Source organism: Aquila chrysaetos, chromosome 3 (genome assembly GCF_900496995.4).
Source record: "Aquila chrysaetos chrysaetos chromosome 3, bAquChr1.4, whole genome shotgun sequence".
Classification (NCBI taxonomy): Eukaryota; Metazoa; Chordata; class Aves; order Accipitriformes; family Accipitridae; genus Aquila; species Aquila chrysaetos.
In genome coordinates, this window is record NC_044006.1 from 30,697,690 (window position 1) to 30,722,095 (window position 24,406).

Genomic DNA, 24,406 nt, shown 5'->3' on the forward strand with positions numbered 1-24,406 from the left:
GAGCCTCTGTTATGTTTAACTAAAATACATTTTCCTTTTGAGTCATTAGTGTGTTTTTAGTCCACAGTACTCCCAGGGATCATGCCACTGCATAAGGTTTCAAGAATCTCCACGCAGAAAAGACTGACAGTACCTGAAGCCCCAGCAGCCTGCCCGGTAAGCAGGGTATTTCATTCCTGACCTGTATTTCTGTAACCCAGGTTTTCCCTGTCCTGTGTCAAAAAAAGACCTTAATTTGCAGTGCACTGGTACAGCACAGCATTATACTCTTCGTTGTCCTGATGCTTCATCACCCCTAGACGGAGCTGTAAGTCACATCTTATGCCAAGACCCTGCAAGGTTTCTTACTGTTTTATCGAGTTCTAACTCCTCTTGAGAAAGCTTTTAACATCTGTCTTGAATATACTCCAGTTCCTAGTAGGTACAGAGCATACCTGCTCACCTTCCTATAAGCTTGCAAAATAAATGCTAGCAAACTCCTTAATGTGAGGAAAAACACACAGAATGTGCCCATGGGCTTGCAAAGGCCATGAAAGGTTATGAATATTTCCATGCCAGGGCTGGCTATGCTGCTTCTGCTGCTCTCTACTTCTTGGACAAAGAATCCTCTTCCTTCAGAAAGCTTTGGGAAAGGCCGATGGCTGAGCTCTGACAAACTCCTTTAGACAAGCTCAAGTGCAGAGTACCAGCCAGCCAGCACTTCCACTCTGAAGATGCTTTCTGAAACAAAAGTCTGGCAGGAACAGAAATCCCTTCTTCAGAAAATGGTCTTCCAGTCTAGCTCATCATAGTGAAATGCCAGGTCAGAAAGCAAGGGGCTGCCGAGTTTCAGAAGGCAGGTAACCAGCAGCTCCAACACTATAACAAGAGAGGCAGCTCAGACTCCTGGCATGTTAGCTCTCCACAGGACACAGTGCCAATAGTTCTGGTTTTCTTCCCACCCAACACTATGAAGAGTGGGAAGAAACCTTGGTGAACAATCAAGGTGAACATCATTAAGGCATGAGACAGTGCTGTCAAAAAAAACCACTCAGAAACTGTTAAGGCAGCAATTAAGCTGTGCAAAGTATCACCAATATTTATAACATAAGATGGCAAAGGATACCTTTAGTGTTTGGTGGTTGCTCCAAAGATGAGAGAGCACAGCACTCCTGACTGCCACTCACCAGTCACTCCCACCCAAAGGAGAGAAATCTGATCACCAACTAAAGACAGGACCATAGAGGGCATGGAATACGAGACCAATAGCTGCTGCATGTTTGAAAGGTGCCACCTTTAATTTGTCACAACTGCAAGCACAAGGTCAGCTTTCCTCCTCTCACTGCACGTTTCCTTTTTTTACTGTGTCCACACCAGTCATTTCTGTTACAAACCTCTACAACAATTCACTGAAAGCTGTTCAAGCCATGTGTGCCCCAAACACCGAAATGTTAAGGCCAGCTGCTCCTTCCTACAATATGGGCTTTGCTTCAATTCACCCCACAGCTGATTCCAGGACTGTTCTTGTCATGGAGCTCTGGGGAAAATATTATCTGGTTACCGTAATACACCATGTCCCAATGAGGTTGATGGGGATTACTCTGGGTTAATCTGTGGATTATTCAACACACAGAAATCAGAAATTTAAAAGTCTGCAAATGCAGAGATGAAGCACAGCCTTGGAACATGTGTAAGAGCAGCTCAGCTGAACATTTCCACCAGAGGGAGGTCGGGACACGGTCGATCCCCCACCTCTGCTCTGTACATGGCTCTTCTGGTACAATATTTACTATTGGGAGGATGACCAGGGGAAGCAAATGGCCTGCACAGGCCCTGGGTACCCAGGTTAGGTGCTCAGCATTTGAGTGCAGAGCCCTGGCATAGAGTCCAAGGCCCTGTCCTACATACTCCAGAAGGAAAACTGGTTGTCTGAGAGTGAGGACTGACACAGCCAGTGCTCAGAGAAAGGAGCTAACCTAAAGAGGGGCTCCCAGCCATCCCATTCCCTTGCTCTGTGGCTGACTCAGGGCTTCTGCCCAGCACGGCTCTCCAGCCTGGAGCAGCCTCGCTGGAGAATGAGGTCTTTGGTTTTTCCCATTCCTGACACTCTTCAAGATGGATGGCTTGTATTTTGCTTTCTGAGGAGCCCAGTGGTTATAGACCTCCACACATTTCTCATCTATCAGGAGAGTGCTCTCTGCGGAGAAACGAGGATGTAGCAAACCCTGCCACAGTCGAGCCATATTAGGTGTAGTTGTCAAGGTTTTGGTAGTGGGGGGCTGTAAGGGGCCCCACTGTGAGGAGAGGTCATGGCATTCTCCATTGCTGATTGCCCTTGATCCTCTGATCTTAGCTTCTCCAAGATCTGCTGTTTCTGAATGTAGCTGTAGAATACATTTTCTTCTCCTCCTTTTGTAGAGGAAGCCATTAAGTACCTGCAGTCTCTCGTGTACTTCACTGGATACAGCAACAACTCCACCAAAACAAGCAACCTTAGGTTCACATGCTGCCATTTTCTTTCTCTGCCTTGTGGGTGGGTGCAAAGGCTTTTGTTTCTGTGACCCATTCAGATCTTCAGTTCATTTTCTTTCCATTTGTGTATTTAAGAACACAAATACTTTTCTCCTTAACCTCAGCAGTTAGACAGACTCATGCTAACCATCTGAATAAATGATTCAGCAAGTAACAGTTCCACTTTGAACGATAAGAACCTGTAACTAAGTACTGCTATACAGTTAGAAAAATTTGACCTTTCTTACAGTTTTGACACTAATATTTGTTAAAGCATTGTAGCTAAAGAAGTCCTTCCAAACCCCCGTTTTAAAATCTATGAATTCTTGTAAATGCTTCTGCAAAGTTGCAGAGCTTGCTATCTGCAGGTACCACAGCTGGCGAGTTCAAGCTTAGTAAATATTGATACAACATGCAAAATGAGCTTACAGTACTCAATGGGGTTTTCTAATAAGGCTAAACCTGCAAAATAGTAAAAATGGTCTAAAACCAGTAAAGGTATTCTTATGTGCAAAGAGGTGTGGAAAGTTTTGAACATAGGTTATAGTCTCCTTGTGCATACCAAATTGCTCATCATCTCACAATAGCTTTTTTCTAATATTTGTCACTCTGCAACCAATTTTGAGGACGAATCTTCTCTGCCTCAAGAAGATTTTTCATGGATGTTAGAGGACTGCTGCAACACAAACAACAGATGTAAGGGACAATCCTCCTGATAAATTGAGACACCCTGGATTCCACAGAATGAAAGCTCTTAATATGAAAACAGTATGAACCTGCTCTATTTTGATACATTGTGGAGGGTACTGAAAATAGACTTCATGTATGATCACAAGTTAAAACTATAGAAGTCTAACTGTAGTCTCCTAATTCCATATTGAAAAAAGACTCCAGATATGGATCACTTGCCAAGGGGGTAAACACCCTCTGTTCTGCATCAGAAGGTGCTAGTCCATTACAATCCAGTAAGAGAGGCACTCAGGCTCTGTAACTATCATTTAAAATGTTATTTACTACCGCTAACACTATAAGGAGAGAATATTATAGATAAACTTACATGCCTTGAGATGGTGCTGTAGCTTTGAACAGGCCTCCAATCCACACACAGCATGCTGGACAGACCCTGTCAATAGGAGAGATTCTTCCATTTTGGTCATTTGAGCTAACTGATAGTTTTCTTACAAGAAAACAACTCTATTCATAAAGGATGTTCACAGGATAACTTCTTGCTGTATTTTTAGATAACAGCAAAGCCATGCAGGTGGCATAACCACGGCTACCAAGTGGGAGCTGCCTGCAGGCTCCTCTGTTGCAATGAGCTGGCTGAGTTGATCCTGCAGCCAAGGAATCTGTGCAGCACACTGAGCCTGAAGACCACTTCACAGGCCTGTGCCTGCTCAGCTTAAGTGTTACGTGGACCACCAACTCCACAATGTACAGCAGTCAGGATCATTATATTCCACTCCTTGATCCACATGCAGTTTACCTTTCCCAAAGATATTAGAGATTGTATTAAGAACATACAGACTTCTCAAGCCTTAAACACGAGGTGCAACAGAGCAGACATGGTCTGTTCAAGATCACTAGCTCCTCAAATACAGCATCTTCTGCAAGGATTGCAATACGTGCTCCCAAACCACCAATGACCTCCTGACATAGCAAAAAAACCTGCAACTATACCATTAACAAGACCTTCATGAGGTGTGCATACACAGGGCAGCCGTTCACAGGTCATATTGATCCCAACAGCACCTAATGCTCATGTGCTACAAGCGACAGCCTCTGTTGACATACACCGAAACAAAAAGATAATTCATTATCCACAACACTCCTGCCCTAAAGACCTCAGACTATTCTCAAAAAAAACCCCCAACCAAACCCAAAACAATGAGACAACTTCACCAGTTAAAAACAAAGCCTGAGGTTGGGGAAACATGACAAACCTTAAAAGGAACTGCTCAGGAGCGTAACTGTTTTCAAAATCGTGTAAACACCTCATGGTGCAAGAAATTAATTCATCCCTCAAGAGCTATCCACGACGGACTAAGCAGCTCTCACTACTGTTAATTTCAAGCATCTGAGTTAGAAAGGTTTTTTCCCAAATCCCCTAGGAGGGTTGCAGGGAAATTCAGTGCTTTATGTGAATTTTAGTGCTTTGCCTTGGGAAGCCAGCAAGCTCACAATTTAGCAGGACATTCCCAGTACCTCACACCCAGGACAGCCAAGAAAATTGCCTCCACGCTGGCCACTAAAACACCTATGGAAGCCACCATGAAATAACACCCTCATTTAGATTTTCCCTTTGCACCTCTGGGCAGAGCAGCCCTTGCAAGTCCATGTCTTCCTTCTTTTCCCAAACTTGACAAAAGCACTAGAGAAAACAGAAACACAAAGCAATATACAAACAGAGAAAATGTGAAAGACCTCCTTTGCCAACAGGTAAGGGACTGAAGTAGACGCTGACAGGAGAGAGAAGCTGATCGCTACCTAGACTCTTTTCTACTATTATTAGCACTTCTTAAAAAAGTGAGAGCTTATTTCCTGTATTTAAGTATCCACCAATACACACACCAGCCACTAAAAGAACACTCATGGTGCTCCATTAGATGAAACAAAGACGCCCACCCTTCAATACATGGCTCTTTAGAGCTCAAAGGAAGAGGACAGCTCTGCTCACCTTCATCTATTGCTCCTTCAACTCCCAGAAGTTTACTCCAGGTGCTGAGTAAGCCCTGATGGAAACATCCCAGAGACAGCCACCAGATGGCTCAATAGCTTCCCCTGTTCAGAGAGCTTTAATGCTCACTACATCATTCACTGAAGAGAATTCAAGCAAGCATGGCTTTTTAAAAGACAGTGTCTACAACTGGGCTGGACATGAACTCACTCCCAGCTGTACCTCTTGCCATAGATCTTGCATTCAAGAAAATGTAAACATTTAATTTGATCCTCCTCGTGGTTTAATTAGCAATTAAAACAACAAAAAAGCAACTATTCCCTGGCACAGGGAAATGCTAGTTATTCCACTTCTCTCAAAGTATCTCTCCTGCCTTTCCCTTATCCACACCACATCCTGAACCACATCCTCAACACAGCATTAGTTCATTTTTAAGCAGCTGTAGTTATTGTGTGTCTCAAATTATTCATAACGTTTTTCAGTGACTTTTCACAAGCTACACTAAGAATAAATTCTACAAATGTGCCAGTGTAATGGAGAAGGTTTTCTACACAAAATTTAAGCAAGTGTGATTGACAAGTGAGGCTGCCTTTCTTGCAAACAGTGTGTCTGTTTTATTGATAGAGATGCAGTTCTGTTTCTCACAAGTTAGTGTTTCAAGAAACTTCCCTGTTCAATCACTAGCACTTCTAAAAACTTTCAGCTTTGCAAATATATTACACAAAAGATACAGAAATTTTATTTTATTAAAGCGATTACTTATATTGCATTTGATGTCTGAAGATGTTTTTCATGACCAGTTACAGTATGCATGTAAAGTTTTATTAGCTACAGTGCAAAATCCCTCAGAACATGGTAAACTGCACATTTGGAAATAAGAAGACTATTCAGGCAGTTTAGCTAATGAAGTATCAGGCTGAAAAAGCTCCCCCCCCCCCATTCTATTTTACTAGAAAATGGTATAATGAAATGAGGGGGTGAAGAGTTTAAACTTTGAAGTTTTATCTTTTTTAATAGAGTTTTTGAAGAAATATTCAGGTGAGAGAAGAGGAACAACTTCCAAAAAACCAATTTCATGGATCTTCTATCAAGTCCTATCCCAATGTAAGTAAAACTTGCCTTATTGGGAGCCTGACAAACATTCCACATGAAAATTGCAGTCTCAAAACCAGTATATGAAGAAAAGTGCCTGGCTAGATACTTCATGCTACATCAATCTGGTTTATGCAGGACATAAGAACCCAAAATATCTTTGAGAATGTCTTTGGCCTATTAGACTTGTATCTAAGTGGCTTCAACAGGATGAGGTTTTGATGTACTTCTGATGTGCCTCATATCCTGCTCTTCACTGATACATGCTTAACTCTCCCAGGACAGAGACGACTACTGCATAAAGCATCATACAGCACGAAATTGAATACACATACATACATATTCCTACTTCTATGACATCCCAGATGTAACTCTAACTCTACAGAAATGAAGGTGGGCCAAAAAAACCTCATCACTTGATATTTTCTAGTTAAAATTCATAAACCACTCTCATGAAAAACAAAACATACATTTCATTCTTGGTGGCTGATACTTGCAGATGCTCCACAGGTAAAGCTTAGGAGGTACCAGGCTGAAAAAAGCCAGTGTTGTGACAAAGACAAATTTGTGGGAGGATTGTGGGGTGTTAAATCAGGGGACTATTCAGTAAGAACATGTCAGAAACTAACTGGAAGGACTCTCAGTGACAAAAATGACATTCAAAATGCCCATGTTAGAATTAGCTCAGGACTCAATGTGTAACAAGACTGATCAACACCTGGATGTATTACTAAAATACAGACAGAACTGTTTTAGAGCTAGGTTGGATACTACAATCATCTTGCAACTGGCTGGATGTACCTGTTTAGCTTCAGAGCCTGTGAGAGTTGGTATCTTAAAAAAGCATACCAAGTGTCTCCCTTTTCAGTTTCAAAGAGATGCACTGTTTCCCCAGTTTTAAAATTGGAAGTTTTCAGGATATTGGACAATGAAGTCACAGTACCATACGTGATTTAGCAAATGCTTCAACAGCTGACCAATTCCATATTTGTCAAATCAATAATTTATACTGGTACAGAAGAGGTTTAACTTAAGTATAACTAAACCCGAATTACTTTGGACTTCTACTTCGCTAGGTCTGCCTTCACCATATAGTTCACAGAATCATAAAATGGTTTGGGTTGGAAGGGACCTTTAAAGGTCATCTAGTCCAAACCCCCTTGCAGTGAGCAGGGACATTTTCAACTAGATCAGATTGCTAAGAGTCCTGTCCAACCTGACCTTGAATGTTTCCAGGGATGGGGCATCTCAATGTTTCTGGGCAGAGAGGTTGTGCTGCTATGTCATAACTGAGCACACAATCTGCAAAAGGTCAGTTACTTCCCCTTTCGGTAGCCCCAAGAACTATTCACAAAGCGTACCAACTCCGTGGGATAGGTCCACTTAGCCCAAGCAGCACCCAGCCAGCAATTCTACTGGAAGAGCAGGGAAGATCCCACATAACATTCATACCTTGTCACAAATTGTACTAACCCCTCGCAACCTTAACACCTCAAGCAACTCAGTTTTATCTGCTCAGAGGTTTTGAATTCTCCTCTGAAAACACATAGTCTTTGCTAGGTGCATATTTTGCCCACTAAATGCCCCTTTGTAACAGTACCCAACGAACAGAAGCAATATCCTCTCCCTTTGGAGTTTGAACTTACCTACCATCATCTACTGGTATACAAGTTATTTTTGGCACACTGGAAGAAAACCCTCTAAAGGGTAGGGCTCCATCTGCCCAGTGTTAGAGAGGCACTCCAAAAAACATGGAAGGATAAGCTGTTATTCATTAAGAATTAGTCTGGGGCTCCATCACCTAAGGCAGAGAAAGTGTATGATAAATATACTTACGTTTGCTAGAGGTCATGCAGCAGTTTCCAGGGAAAACCCAGCCTTGCTTTCTTGACAAGCCCTAGGCATGCCAATACAGAAGTGAGAAGCAGCAGCACACTCAGGTTCAGAAGCCTTCCTATGCTTCAGGCAGGCTTCATACAAAGCTAGCTTTCTAGCCTCAGAAAACAGTCACTGCAGGCTGCAGGGGTGCTAAGGTGACAAAAAGCACCTGGAGGGAAGACCTCACCCTGCTTATATCCTTCTGAGACTACAGAAGGGGACAGCAACATCAAGTTTACACTCCCCACTGGAATTACTGACTCCCATGGCAAGCCTGTAAGCTTTAGGTCAACAGCTGTAACACTGTATTATGGCAGAACACCAGAAAACCTTCAGCAGGCATTGCCTCCACCTGAACTGCTGAGACCATCACAGACAAAGCAAGCATAAGAGTGACTGCTGTTTACAAACTAGAGAAGGGGAGAAGTCTCATGTATCTTCACATGGGACAGGTGAGGCTGGGAACCTCTCCAATAGAGACAGAAGCTGTACACTTGTCCTCTGCCACCATAAACCTGAGATGCACTTGCCTTCTTCATGTCCTCACAACAGAAGCAGCCACTTCAGAAAGTGGCAGATAAACAGGCAAATAAAAAACAGGCAGTACTACACAGCCTTAAAATCGTTTAACAGTTTTCAGAGGTTCCCCTAACACACCACTTACTGCAGTACTGAGAGTGTCAGTTCACAAACAGAGGGCTCTTCCTTGGTTGTTTGAGGTTATGTTCTATCAGGGACAAATGCATCAAGGCCGTGAGAGCAAAGCAGGGAAGCTCTCTGCTGCCAACAGATATCCCCCTTCCCATGCCCCAAAGCAGAGCACCTCTCACAGTCTTCACAGCAAGCCAGACAGGCACCAAACCAAGGCAGAACCTGGTTTCTATTTCTCAAGCTACATTTGTAGCTGTGCCAACTGATCTGGATGGTTTTCAGCTCCAGCTGAGCAGTCAAACCAGAGCTGACAGACTGGCTAACACAGGTGCTTATACAGATAAAACAGGGGAGGAAAAGAGTGCACTGGCTGGCACTGTGCCGAGACTGGACTCTAGTACCTGGCAGAGGACACTTAAAGAAACCCCTGAAGCCATGCAAGGGCTGCCAACCAGTTCCCCGATCTCCATTGTACTTCCTAATGCATTTACTACAAGCATCAATATAAAACACTAACCCTGGCGTAAAGTAGACCTGAAGAGACACAAACATTCAGCATCAAGTGACCCTAGGCACTCCAAATCCACCCACATCAGCTGAAGTCCTACTTCAAACACGATAGCAAAGTGAACCTCTAATGTTCAACCGTCATTGTATGGGACATTTCTAAAATAAGAAATAACGAACTCTCAAGAGTTTGAATAGAATCACCTCTGTTACAAAGTCACCTTATGCCTTACACAGCCACCTCCTTAAAAGCAAGTCACTCCATGGACTAAAGAAAACAAGAGAACCTTTTGCCTGTGTCCCTAGAATCAGATGCCCAGATGTGACTGTATTTGTAGAAGATGTTCTCACGCATCATGAACTGCCTAGGTGTTAAGAATGACAGGAAAACTCACTGATAACTAAAACATTTCTCCTTTATTTCAAGAGATTCTTCTTTTTTTCTGCTGGAAAATTGGAGCTGTCAGACAATACTCATCTGCAAATGCATCTCCTCTAAGATTCCTGCAAAAATAATGCAGCAAAACTAAGTTTGGATTCCATTTCATCTCCCACTCCCTCCTCTATTCAAAACAGTTCAAATCCCAACCACTACATTAGATCCTGCTTTGAACTGTTCTGTACTACTAATGTCAGACCCTTCTCCAAAGGCCATCCTGGCCCAAAACAACCCCCACCATATCCTGCCTTTTAAGAAAGGCCACAGTGCTTCACTGCATTAAGCTGTGAAGTAGGACACATACATGGTTCCCAGAATCATGTTGCCTGCATTTCAGAGGTGGTGGCCTTTCACGTGCTGGGTGAACAACTGCTATCCCAGTGCTGAGGCGGGAGCATGCCGTGCTGGTAACATTCTGAGGACATCGACGAGAAGGCTCAAAAGATTCCCCTGTTCAAAGTGTTTCAAGGCAGGTTAGTTCATTATACACCCAACACTTCATGAAAACATGGATCTTAAGGCACAATATATACAAATGAACTAGTAAACATTAAGCAGCTGCCAGCTGTACCTATGTCATTCATCTCTCTATTCAAAAAAAAGTTTGAAATACTTAAGCTGACCGTCTTCAAGCCTTGACATGCTATTAAAAAAAGAATGTCCAGCTTTCTCTGGCAACATGCTCTTTGTTAGTAGCTCTGATTTCCTGTTTCCCTTCACCCTTAGAACTTTGTGAGGCACAAACGACACAGTATAGTTTGGTTTTAAGCAGTTTTTCAAACAGTATCCAGCTTCAGTTACCTGTTTGCTGACAAAACAAGCGGTTGGATAAATGACACTATCATATCGGGTTTCCAGCACCTTTTCACATGCATTTGTAAGAGAAGCTAGGTTGAAACAGTCTGCTTCCCTAAAACAGTCTAAGTAGTACAGAAATTGATCAGGACCCTTTCCAAACTCCCCTTACCAACTAGCTTTGCCCTTGGTGTAGGATGCTCCACCTCTCTTTCATTCTGGAGTTCTTGCTTAGGCTCTGCCAGACACTTCTCAGGTCCAGGTCTTGCACGCTCTCCCCATGCACGCATTCTGGCCACTGAGCTTCTCTTCCTGGGTGATTTATGGTGATGAGGCATGTGGAGGCCATCATCTGAATCCTTATCAACATTGCCCAACTTGTGGTCAGGACTCAGATACACCTTCTGTGTCAGCCCCCCTGGTAGCAGGGTCAGTCACCTTGTTCCATCAAAAAGCTGTCACCTGACGTCCTTTCTGAGAAGTGTGGCCCTTACCATGACAGGACTTAGCCAGCACCTTTGGCTTTCCTTGAAAAGTCTTCACTTGTGCTAGGCTTGGTCCAGAGGTTTCTCCAGCACCTTCCAGCTTTTTCTCCTGATACTGCTCCCTCCTTACTCAAGAACCTTTTACATACAACTTCCCTCAAGTCAGATACATTGTCTGAATTCAGTTGAGCAGCTGCAGAATCTACCTGCCTCAACACCAGCTCCAGTTCTCCCATGCTGTCATTTTGTTGAGAAATACTGAGATTTGTGTTTTCAACATTATGTTTTTCTAGGCTTTCCCCAAGTCTAACTTCCTCCTGTTTGGAAAAGGCTCTTGCTGAATGAGGTGTCTCTGGAAGGGCAAAACTCTAAGGACACACTGCATGAGCCCTTATCTCTGAATAGCACTGCCTGATGGACATACTTTTGTGGAACACATTCCAGATAATCCACACTGTTCATCTGAAGAAACAGCCTCCAGCTCTGGCACTACGTTAACAAGGCAAACGAACAAATAAAATAAAATAAATAACTAAAAATCAACTCAGAATAAAGAGTTCTAGTGAACTACTGACTAACAACCCAGGGAAGATTTGCTTACTCTCTGAATCCATCAGTCAGACCAACTGCAGTTTTCTAAAAAGATTTGCAAGATCTAGTGTGTGGTCACCAAGATAAGCTTGGGTGAATAGTCTCCAGAGAGCATCCTGAAATAGGCTACGGTTTGGGTATTCTCCTCACAGGAAAACATGAGTCCTAACAGCAGGACTACAGGAAATTTGAGCTGTGGCTCATACCTATTCTCCAATTAACTTTTTCAAACATGGAGCTTTGAAAAAGTAGCTCATGATAAACACTAACAGAGCACAGAAAAGCAGATTTCTCTAGACAGCTGTTCAGTAGATCAGGTGACTAGGAGGCAGGGATACAAGAGTCAGACCTTTCAAATTCGTTCCCCATTCTGCCAGGCATCTTCACTCAAAACCTTTAGCCTTTGCTGATAATCAAGTCTGCTCCCCACCACAGCTAGCACAACCACAGCTACCACTACACGGAATTTCTCTGTTCTCTTGTATTATCTCACCATTACTACAAAGGAATATTCATGATGCAGTTATAGGCACACAGTCCTCCGCCTTACTTCAGCAGGGAGCAATGCCCAGTAGATTTCCTTACCACACTTTGGGTCTGTTTCCTTTACGGCATCGGCTCTGGCAGATTCACAGTGGTCCTCCGAAAAGCAGCCAGCTGGCTTACTGTCATCTGCTGTGGCCTTTGTTTCACTCTCATGGATTTCTTCATGTTCCAGGATACGTTGTGGAGCTCCCCTAGGGAGGAGAAAAATACACCGCTTTCAGGACAAGGAATTATTTCTGTTGCATTACATCCACCTCCCCCCCAATGCCCTTCACTGTAAGAAAACTATAAGAGAAGTGACAAATTAACCAGAGCTACTTACACACACTGCTCTTGTCCGGTGACAACAGGAATCATCACAGGCACTGAAGGAAACATTCCTGCATTCTGCCAACAAGAAGGGTTTCACTGTGATTAAGCAGCTGAAACAAGACTAATAGTCCCCAGGAGAGCAAGGCTTCAGATGACTGGCAGCAGAAGAGAAGAGAAACCCAAATTCTGCCACGCTTAGAGCCAGCCCTCTCCTTCACCTCCACAGGCGAATTGTGTGGATTTCTGGAGGAAGAAAGCAACGGAGGTACTTGGAGGGGAAAACTCAGAAAACAGAAGCCTCCCTGGCAGACAGAAGAAAAGGTCCAGACCAAAGACGGGAAGGTGGGATGCCACCACATCACAAACCCCTTGATCTTTCTGGCCCAGCAACTGACTACAGTAATTTCCAAGCAGCTTCTGAAGATGGGAGCCCGAACAAGGCTGACACACTTGCCTAATGGACGTACAGTGCGAACCATGTTGGTGTAGTTATTTTCAGCTCCACGTATACGTATCTCACAATCATGTTATGAGAAAACGGAACTACATGTAAATCAGGTGTCACAGACTGTCCATTAAAAGGACAGCACTGACTCTCCCTACAGAAGCAGGAGAAGAAAAAAATAGGAAGTATTAATGACTAGAACTGGGGGAAACCCAACAAGACTTCTCCTGTGTAGCTAACTGACTTGTCAGGAGTCATTGAAGTTCAGAAAGAGACCTCAGGCTTATCTGGAGCCAATTCTGACACTCCCCACTACTGCAAGACAAAAGTGGTGTTCAAAATACCTCAGCAGGTGCCGGCACTTGCTGTGATTGAAGCAGTGTTTGTAAATAAATGATCTGAAACTTCAGGCATTGATTCTCTCCCTTTAAACACAGAAAGGCAGCTCGGGCTTCTCTCACTTTGAGCTTCTCCTCCTGCAAAGCCAGAGCTAGAGCTCTGTTGTTGGCTTGGATGTCCTTCAGTCGCACAGGGCCGCTGGCTGCAAGAGAACCGTCTGTCATTACACGTGGGAAATTAAGAAGAACGAGTGCTGGACAAACTGTGACACAGGCAACCAAAGCATCTTGCTTGGGCCGATGGGACTCGTAGATGAGGGGTCATAGGCTTTCCCCAGCCCCGTCCATTTCTTGTTTCTCTCTTTCATTCGTTCTTTCAAGTTGACCTGACTCCTCCTGAACGGCTTTCGCAAGGGCTTGGCCATCTCCTCCCTTCACAGATAACGGAGGCCAAGCAGTCACCCGCAACGGCGGCGGCAGGGCACGGCGGGCGGGGAAGAGGCGGAGGGGCTGCGAGGCTGTCAGGAGCCGCACGCAGGCGGGCCAGGCCCGGCAGCCCCGGCCGGCCCCACCGCTCCGGGGCCGACACCCGACACCCGCCGCTCGCCGGGCGGGGCCTGGCGCGGGGAGACCTCAACCGCCCCAACCGTCGCGGCGGGCAGACCCCGAGCTGCTACCACAGGGCACTTCACCCCCCCGCCTGCCTGCAGGGTTGTGTGTGTGTGTGCGTGTGGGGGGGTATATTGTTGGTGTGTCTGTGCTCAGCCCGAGTGGCCGCACCTGTGTAGGTTTTGGGGGGGGCGTTAAATCAACAGCGCACAGTTAGCGGACTCGCAGTTTTGAGCGGGAAGGGTGAAAATCCCCTGGCACACAAGATGAGGCTGTGGAGATTCACGGCCTCGGTGGAGCGTGGTAGAAAAAGCCATGAGCGCATTAGGCACCCCAGAGGCTGCATTTTGGCATGTGATGCCCCACAAAAGACAAATTGGAAAATTCGAGTTTCTCTTTACCTTTTTGGTGCTGCCACCTGTCCCCTAACAAACACTCGCCGAGCCTTTCCATCTGGCCCCAACAACACCCCATGGACCAAACAAAACCACCACAAGCTTGAGGGGAGGAATGAACTGTGCTGGCTGATAGAAAGCACACCCTCAATAAAAACACTGGTATTATGCCACGTTACAATTATGCTTATGCCCCCTTCTACTAACTTTGCACCTTTCTGCAGGCAGTAATTGGGCATAACCCTGTGTGCAAGAGGCACTAACAACCACCTCTGTCCCCTTGCAAACATCTCCAAAATTATCTGATTAGTATAATTAAATTAAACTCAACTTATGCTTTTTTCTCAACCAAACCCCAGTTGGTGTGACCAAACATAGTAACTTTCCCTATAAGCTTTCCATAATTACAGCTAACGCTTGTTTTTCATTTGGCTGACAAGCAGTTTGTGGTCTCCAGCAATGCTGGTAAGGTCATGTAGCCACTATTCACTTGCCTATCACAGATACACTGGTTCTGATTAAATGGACTGTGCTTCGATTAAAATAAGACCTTTCTCTTTTGCTATCCAAGTCTCAGTCGTTATTACTTAGAATTTTTTTTCATGCCTATACTTGTATCAAGACAAAATAACCTCTTGTCTTTTTTTTTTTTTTCCTTGTTACTGCTTTTCATGGTACCTCCCAGGTCATCTCAACAATCTCAGGAACACTTTTGAGATATTTCTCTAGACAATTTTTTGTTTGTAAATGTCTAAATTCCAGTCTGCACCAGTTCCCAAGAGCAGGAATGGTATGCTTTTCTCCAGCCATTGAACCACCCCTAAGTACAGGCCTCACTGAGGGGACAACAGAGATTAATGCAGGACCTCCGGAGGGTGCAGTGAGACCACAGGGTGTTGAAATGGGAGATGACGGTGGTCTGGTTGAAGTGGCTGATGTTCAGGGGGACACAGTGATGCCTGGAGGGGCTGAGTGACAGTGGACACTTGGCTGCTGAGATAGCGCCTCCTCAGCAAGTCTCATCTTTCCTGAGGTTGTGCAATGCTACCTATTTATTTCACAGCATGGCCCTGAAATTGAAGACTTTGCTGTTCTCTTTGGACTTCAGTTTAGTGAGATCATGCTGGTCTATCTCTATCTGGAGATCATTCTCTTGTGGGGGATAGAAAGATAAACTCCATTACTGAATCTTGTAGACATTACCCTCATAAAGATAAAAGCACTAGAATCTTTCATAGCTCCTCCAGGGCAATGTTAGAGGCAGAAGTCTTTTGAAAGACACCCCCCCGCCCCCGGTATTACTGAAAAATGATAATGAAAAAAATCCTTAGAAATATCAACATTCTGTAACATGTCCTTTAGAGCCCAGTTGACTTGGCACTTAAAGATTAGAATCCTGGTGTGATCAGTAAGTCTTAAATTCCCTTATGAACTATACCCTTTTCTAACAAATTATGCCTAGGAAGTAAACCCAAAACTTTCTTTCTAGGAAGCTTTGGGAAACATTCTGCGTTTTCAGTGTTAACTTAGAGCAGATGAATCAAGCATCCCATCAGCTGCAGCTGTTTTGCCTAAGTGATAGGAGAACAGAACATACGTTGGTTTTGTTTCCGTACTGCAGAAAGAAACCATGGGAAGACACTGACATAGAAATAGAGGAGGATGACACCAGAAAGGAAACGTCTGCTGCCTGTACCCCTAGAAGAATAGTTATTGACTTGACCATTGTATTGACTCTTCAGGAGGAAATTAGTAATCAGGCACATGCAAGTAAACAAGCATTTTGCTGCTCAAGATTTTGTTATTACACCAACTCAATATGATTGCTTAGACTGCCGAGGGGAAACAAATTGCTAAAAAGGTGGCCAATAAGCCCGCTGTGCTGCCAAGTGAGCTTTTAAAAAAGTTTGTTAAACATCAAGGGCCAAACTTTGAACAGGCAGCTACTAATTAGCATCAGCCATACTGGAGGACTGTTCTTAAAACTTCAGCGTACCCCGTTAGTAGACAGACCTTTCATACATTTGAAGTAGTTTGCAACATTAACTTGCATTATAACTAATACCACTGTAAAAATCACAGCTTGAAAAATGAAGTCACTCTACTTTTCAAACAAATGTCAGATATGATATGGTCATTACAAAAATTTTGTTCAGTTGCATGATTCTGAAGTAGTTTTATAAGGAAAACTTAATAATGGGACAGGCTTGATAATAACGGTTTTATTTACTGCTTTTGCTTTTCATTTTTATTTGGATCTGTCAACTTGCATGAAAGGAGTTCACAAGAATCTGGTGAAATGTTATTCTTATTTCTGGTAAGAGTTGTTTTGGAAAAAGGTGAAAGGTTTGCAATCAATTTCTGCTAGGGCTGTTCCCTCCCTCTTAGCTGTTTCAGTTGCCTTAAGAGTCATATTGGATCACATAATCTAGTATTATTCAGTTAGTCTACACGTTGGGAATCTCACGTTCTGGGTATTTTGTTGAATTTGTTTTGATTTTCTGGTATCAAGAACTGGGGAAGCTCTACAACTAAAATGGCTACACTAACAGAACTCTGTAATAAACAACTTTTTAAAAAACTACTAGAAACCTTCATCTTTAGAAAGGATGTACTGATGCTTTACCTGTGCTCCAGAAAGTTTTGCAGTAGGCTGGTGACTCTGAGTTAGTAACTCCTTAGCTGACTGTCATTGTTTAATATTGAAATCAGTTATCCCCATGCCATAAAATGTCCAGCTTCAACAGGGTGGTTTAGAGGAAGTGAACTAAAAAGATGTGCTCCCTACCACATGCCAAATAAGGTTTTATCAGAGTTTTGTACATATGAACGCTCTCAAATTCCCTGAAATATCCCTTTATCTTCAGAATACACGCCATTAAGAACAACTACTCAAGACCCCGATAGTTTCTTCTGAACAAGTACACAACAGAATGTAAAGAGTTAACAGCACAGAATGATCTATGTGATCAGCAAACTACAACTGTCTCCTATTTAACGAGTAGGCCTCGGGAGATCTGCTACTTACAAGGAGGTTTCTCAACAGGGAAGGCATTTTCTTTTCCAACTCCAAGAAGCATCCAAACCAAAAGAGACAGAAAGCTTCAGTTTTGCACTGTCAAGATGGCTGTTCTCTGGAAAGCAGCTCTGATACAAGCAGAAGCACTAATGCTCTGGATTGCAAAGGTCCTGAAACCTGCCTTGCTTTGAGAAATACTCCTGAAGTGTAGCAATTTGCAATAGAAAAGCATCTGATACAAGTCCAAAGGAATGATTCCTCTCACATCAAATGTTGGGCTCCTGCTGGCCTCAAGGAAAGCCCAAGACAGGGGCAGTGCCACTTCAAATACTTCAGAATTGCAACTGCAGGTGCTGCTCACTTCCCACTTGTGATGTGCCAGCTTGAAAAGAGTGGAAGTTCTTAACAGCATTCACTGTCCATAGAGAGTAAGCTACAGACAGAAACCACTGTTCCAGAAAGCACCTTCTTCCTTGTACTGCCCCCCTCCTCCATGGCAGTACTGTTAACGAGTAGCAGACCAGGATAAGAAATCAGAAAAAAAAAAAATTCAAACTCACTATTCCAAAGCCAAAAAGATACTTTTCAAGAATATGGAGATCAGAATTTACTCTTCTGCAAAGATTTTGCTCTGTCCTGTTGGTATCTCAGTATTTAAAAGAAAACACAAAACATCTGGGTTTGGTCAGTAAAGTGTCCATTTAATAAACTCCTTAGCCACATTTCCCACCCTTCCTCCCACCCTAAAATTTCAATTCACACTTAAGCAGCAGATGACATAATTTGATGGTGTACAACAGAAGTTTTTAAATCTGCACTCTTAATACTAAGAGTATCAGGGGCTAGTATTTGACAAAATTACCTAGAACTCAGATATGCCCATGCAAAAAAGCAGATTTTTATATACAGTCCCTATTTTTTCTTATAAATTTAAATATTTTACAAAAATGTATTCTCAAAATGTATAAAGTTTAGTGAATACCCCAAATGTATCTTAAAATAAAACGTTATCTGATTTCAAAGGTTATTTCAACAATGAAGTCTAAATTGCACCAGATAAAAGGCACTTGTGCTGTGTGATGTCTTGAGCAAATATATGTTAGTTTATAATACAGTAATACAGTGTCTTCTTGAATTCATGCAGTTGTCTCCGAGCATCAAGCATCATTAAAGCAGCCAAAAGAGATCGTGAGTAAACTTGATTCCACAGTTGTAAAAACATTTTCTATCACTAACTCGAACATACAGCATTGTGCTCCAGCTCTGACTCTAGAATCAAACGCTACAGAAAAATTGCTGCCATTCACATGGGAATTCAAACTACATTTCATTCTCTCATAACTTACAAAAAGAAGTATGCCATTTAATTATGAAACTAAAACATCAATGAACAGCTCAGTGTTCAAATAGTTTGTGCCAGTGAAAGTCTGTATTTAAAAACAAGCTAGGGGCTAGTTATTCAAGGAGCAGTGCATTGTATTTTCAATTTCCACTTTACTGTTGAGATAAAAGCGCAGTCCTATTTGCCTTCATCTTCTCCAGCCTTTTCATTAAGTTGCTATTAGTCATCTCCATCTCTTCTATCTTATCCAGTGCTGTTCTTAACTATAAAATGAAAGCAAAAGTTATGATCACTAAGTTTATTTGGACTTTCTGCTGTTCTTAAGCTTTGACAGAGGAAATTGAATCAGGAATACAAGTTATTATATGCTTTATAAGAGTGCCACATGAGTTAAGACACAACACTTTCATTATTGCAGTCAGATGAATTGGAATTCAACTGTTAAAAAAAAATATTGGGAAGCAATTGAAACATGAAACGTACTCATTCCAAAAGAACTAGGTGCCTGCAACTTCTATTACACACTATTTAAAGGTAAAGTCCTCTCCACCATTATTACTGGCTGATGGATATATATTCCCATGGGTAGCAGGCATCATGCTAGTCATGCAGCAGCTCTTAAGCAAGCACAATCAACAGCTCAACTAAATACAGCTTCTTCCCCACAACCTGTGAGGTATATGCTGGAAACTTCCCAGACTGGCACTTGACATAGGGAGTATTCAGCTCCCCAGTAATTTTTATGGAAGGATTAGTTTAAAATAGTACAAGTCATTACATTTAGAAGAAAATACAACTTTAGATCCTTCCTTTCAAGAAAGTACTGCATTGAATTGTAGTTAGTATTACTTTTATGTGCTACCGTTGTCTTCTGAATGCAACACTGATAGACTCAGAGGTCTCCTCAAAAAACATTTAAAAGCTGTAACTGAAGATTACAAAAACCAGAGCTTGAAGGCAAAAGACAGAGCAGTTCAAGACTGAAAGGAGTATATAGCCGAAAAGGAAATCAAGTCAATTACCTCTCGCTGAAGCTTCCTCTTTTCAGCTTTGAGTTCATCTTCTACTTTTTCTGCATTTTCTGCTGCATTTTTATACCTTGCAACCTGCCCCTGTAGTCGTCCAATCTGCAAATCCAAACAAGACAAAAGGAACAATTACTCAGGTGTTCCACCCTGAGCTCACCTGCCACCAGCTGTTCTTCCCTTTCTGAAAAGCCACCATAACACAAGGCATCCTATGAATTATCCATAGTATCTCCCTCTGGAAAGAGGTTTAACTGTGTTAGCAGCACCCATAATTGCAAAGAGTGTTTAAAAGAACTAATAAAACAGTAAAATAAATTGTGGGCAGCAACTTGGAATACCCTTCACTGCCTGTCCCTCCCTGGCGAGGGTCACAGGAAACGGTAGAGAATGCAACATAGCATAGGACACAGCTGAGAAGATACAAAAGGTTAAAGAACTAAGCAGAGAGAGAAGAATTAGAAAAAGAAAAATCAAGAATTGGGGAACACATGGGATTCAAAACAAAAGCTGGAAAGTTGAAAAGCAGAGACCATATGAAAAAGTGCAAAGTAGGAAGGAGACTGTAACTTGTTATCAGGACATGATGCAAAACGTCTTGAGCTCAAGCACAGAATTCCGCAGTAAAAGAGTGGCTCAAGACAAATCCTAGTTGCAGTCTGCAGGGGTTAAAGCCCACTTGCTGGATTATTATATTTATAGCTCCCTGCTACCCCCACATCTACAGGATGGGCTAGTAGCCTGTTGCTGTGCAAGAGAGTACAACTATGCATCTCTGATTCAAATGATAATCCTTTACGTGATTTTTAGGTGATCTACAGAGATGCTGAACTATAATGCCACATTACTGACTTACAATCACAAAGTGTGAGTAAATCAGTGTGAGATATATATGTATATCTATAAAACCAAACTCTTGAATTTCAGAGAGTAAATTATGTACCTTCCGCAGTCTATACAACTTTCTTGCAAGTAATTAAGCTACATAAACCGATTTTCTTGAACTAGTAGCTTCAGTTCCTCTTTATATTCTGCTGTACATTCACATCTTAGTAAATTAACTCCAAATTATTTTCTCTTATGTTTAGACTATGCACAGGTATTGAATTGCAGGAAATATGAAAATACAAATATAATGCCATTCTGTGCAAACTAAAAAACAAACAGTAAAGCAAATGATGAAATATATTTTCATAGTTTTTGTTGAAAAAACTATTGTAGAAGTGTACAGAGCAAGTGTAATAACAACAAATATGAAGACAGACACACTTACATTTTGTTCCAAGGTAGTTATATCTTGTTCAGCTTTTGAAAGCTTAAATTTGTATTCGCTAATTTGTCTGTTGGCATCTCCTAGACAAAAATTGACAGGAATATGTTACTCAAAGTAACTGTCTAAACTGCCCATTTCCCTTTTAATTAAAATTCATTAAAAAGTCCATTTTATTGAGAAGCCTGTATACAGGATTATAAAGAGGTAAATGTTCTTTCAGAAATCTTTTTTGAGAATATGAAAAGGAAGTAATTTTCCTGTTATATAGAGAACACAACTACTGCCTCTGTAGGAGTGTGCATTAAATCTCTGATGTATAATGAGATACACACCTTTTAAAACACACATATTTAGATCAGCACACTCATCTCTCAATAATCAATGCAGTAACCAACACACACTGCAAAATGGGTCAAATCACAATAGACATAATACCAGCAGCATTTAGCATAGATATCTGTAGTAACATTTGAATAATAAGGAGCACCAGGCTTGAACCTGCCTGACAAACACAAAGGACCTTTGCAAATTATTTTGGTGTTATATTTTAGCCCTGGCATTACCAGTGATCTGTTCACTTTCATTGCCACAAGCGTATTAAATGAATCTGTCAAACAAGTGAAGTTTTCAGCTAAAGAAACAGCTTGCTTGAAATGGAAAGTAGCTTAGCGCTTCTATGAAGCAACACTGGATATTGTGTTAAACTTTAATAATTTTTCATGTTTTGCTTCAGAGAATCTTTTAGATTAAGTTTCTGTATCAAAGATTCAACAAAATAAAAAAATCGGCTAAAATATATTAACAAAATATCTTAGCTGAAATTTTATCATCTAAAAATTGAAATTGTTCAAGTAGTGGCACCCATTCTAGGCAAGGTCATCAACTGAAAAAGAACTTCCCAGAATGTTGTTATTCAACACTCTTTCATGAAAGAGGCAGATTTTTAAGCTATTCTGCAGTGAGAAATTTCCTGCAAGGAGATACACTGACAAAAAACTAGCTGCTCAACAATATATTCATTCACAATACTACTACTGCACAACAGTATAGGAAAAGGAGCTGGAAGAGTCTGTTTCCTCTCCCCAGTAAGAATACCTTTGAAGAGGAACCATATACCTACTCTGCATTTCAATTAGCTGCAAGTCAGAACCATTCTCTAAGCCTATGATATCTGGATTCATGCCATCACTTTTAGAATATTTCTGTCGTTCTTCTTCCAACTGCATCTTCAGTTTTCTAACCTGAAAAAGAAGTGTTCTTTTGTGAAAAAGAGACTCCCAGAAGTTCAGTAGTTGTGTATCTAAACGTTCAGTGGGAAAAAGGCAAAGCAGTCCTGAGATGCCACTGGCTGAGACGGTTCTGTAAGCGGGAGTAGCAGAGCCATGCAGGGGAGGCAGGGAAGCCAGTCCCCGAAGCCTGCGGATGCAGCCCCTTGTCCCCATTGCTGGGCAAGTGCCCTCTGCATGTCAATGCACAAGCCAAACCCACCAGTTTGGTCAGTGCTGCAGGGATCTCTGTGCAATGCAGGGGTACCCTGTAACTCTAATAGACCTGCCTTTCCAGAGGAGGTGGCGGCATGAATCTCTGTTTAAGCATTTCTTGTACAGTATACCTTTTACACTCTAAATATGTATGAAGATAACGAACAATATCCTGGCAAATTTACAGAAAGAATAATCCACAGCTTTTTTGGGGTCCCCTCTTTTACTCCACCTAGAAGCAATGGTCCTAGGCAAGTCTGTAGTGCACGTTAGTCTTAAACGGTTCCATTTTATGCTACAGCAGCTGCCTTGGTATTTTTCCAGTAGTCAGGGAACACAGATCCTCAGCTACGTCCTCTGTGTCTGGAGTTTGTGAAAGAAGTGGGAGCTACTTTTTTGACTCTCTTAGCAAAATATTGCCCTACAGATTAGCGGTGTGGGAGTTCTACTTGCCAAACTTCCATTCGCGATATAAAGCAAATATTTTAACAGTGATTTTTACAATTATATGGTGATAAATATGCACATATATCTTTATATACTTATATTTAATAGCCTTGATTCGATACTAGAATTTATTAGCATTCTAAACCAAGTATCTACACAAAAATTAAGGTACGTTCCAGCAAAAACAAATATTGACAACACCACTTTAAGTGTGCAATGTGTTCAACTAGAAGCACAAAAACTATGGTATTCTTAACAATTGTTCAATGGCTGTATATTTTCTTGAGTCCTCTCTTCTCAATACTGAACTGTATTAAAATATGACTACTGTGATAATATTAATTTTCTATTTGAGTAACTGAAATGATCAAAGAAATAGTACCACTTAGAAATTTGGAAGACAGTGCCACTTGAGCTCATGAGAATGTCATTGCAGTATTTCCACATAAGACAAAATGAAAGAAAGAACAACTTTAAGTATGTGCACTAACAGTAGAGTCAGCAGGCAGTTAGATTTCAACTAACCAGTTAGTGAAATGAGGGTTCTTTACCAACCATGATCAAAGTCACATGTATAAGGACACTAGTGAGAGGAGCTGATAATTCCTGGTAGCCAGCCAGGTAAAAAGTTGAATATTTTATTTTGCTTTAGTGCTTAAGTATTTGTTTAAGCACCTTTGGTGCTTAGTATTTGTTTACTGCTAATATATTAACAGTCTGCAAAAGGATACACAATGGTCTATTTCTGAAAATAATAGCTTATTTTACCTGGGACAATAATTCCTCCTTTTCTCCAGCCAGTTTTCGTAGCCGGACATCTAAAACCAAAGAACCCAATTAAAAACCAGAGAAATCTGTAACTAAGAAGATATTTTTCATAACTTCTTGTTAATTTTCAACTAAGATGCTCTTCAAACTTAAAGCTAATAGCACTGGGAGCATGAAACTTTGGTATCTTACTAATAACAACATACCTGCCTTCAGTTAATAGCAGAAAAAAAGGAAAAGTATTTCATTCACACTGTTTATTAGTATAACAATTTTAAAAGCAAGACCTCTGAGTTTAGTAATTCTTCAAAGTAAATTACAACTGAGGATTTTTTTTCAGTAATAAAACACAGTTTTGTCCCAATATCTAGAACAGCCATTTCCAACAAAATTTTCATCTGATTGTATACTCTTTTCCCTGTCTTATTCTTAAAGATTGCTGTCTCTTCAGGGAAGACACTAAGCTTCCCCATATGTTTAGAAAGTTTGTAGAAAGTGTTCTCAAACCACAAAAAACAGTATTTGGGAAAGGACCCAGAGGAATGTTGCAATATCTCTAATCAGTCAGAAGATCAGTAATGGCTACAAAACAGTCTGTCAAGCAACACCCTGCTAAGATCAGAGCAGGTATCCTGGAAATTGTATCTTTGACAGTAACAAAGCATAAAGACATCTGTATTTCACCATGATAGAGCTACAGCAGAAACATGCATCAAGTCTAATCTTTGTCAAAACAAATATATGTAACTATTATATATTATGTACAAATATAATGCAAGTCTATAGAGATGTTTCTTTGCA

At 41.7% G+C, this 24,406-nt stretch overlaps 1 protein-coding gene and 1 long non-coding RNA gene across 24 annotated transcripts in view; both read right to left on the bottom strand.

Annotated features, from left to right (window-relative positions):
* Positions 1-5,563, bottom strand: part of LOC121233203 — a 38,960-nt gene extending 33,397 nt beyond the window's left edge. For both annotated transcript variants that reach the window (XR_005932115.1, XR_005932114.1), the window contains exon 1: positions 5,168-5,563. This is a non-coding gene — a long non-coding RNA (uncharacterized LOC121233203). The remainder of the gene's footprint in view (positions 1-5,167) is intronic.
* A 12,386-nt stretch (positions 5,564-17,949) lies between these two features.
* LRRFIP2 (LRR binding FLII interacting protein 2) overlaps positions 17,950-24,406 on the bottom strand; it is a 60,809-nt gene continuing 54,352 nt past the window's right edge. For all 22 annotated transcript variants that reach the window (XM_030008458.2, XM_030008459.2, XM_030008463.1 and 19 more), the window contains 5 exons: positions 23,606-23,655; positions 22,030-22,150; positions 20,910-20,989; positions 19,634-19,738; positions 17,950-18,874 (listed from right to left, as the gene is read on the bottom strand). In XM_030008458.2, the coding sequence (XP_029864318.1) occupies positions 18,764-18,874; positions 19,634-19,738; positions 20,910-20,989; positions 22,030-22,150; positions 23,606-23,655 (467 nt within the window). In that variant the 3' untranslated portion in view covers positions 17,950-18,763. The remainder of the gene's footprint in view (positions 18,875-19,633; positions 19,739-20,909; positions 20,990-22,029; positions 22,151-23,605; positions 23,656-24,406) is intronic.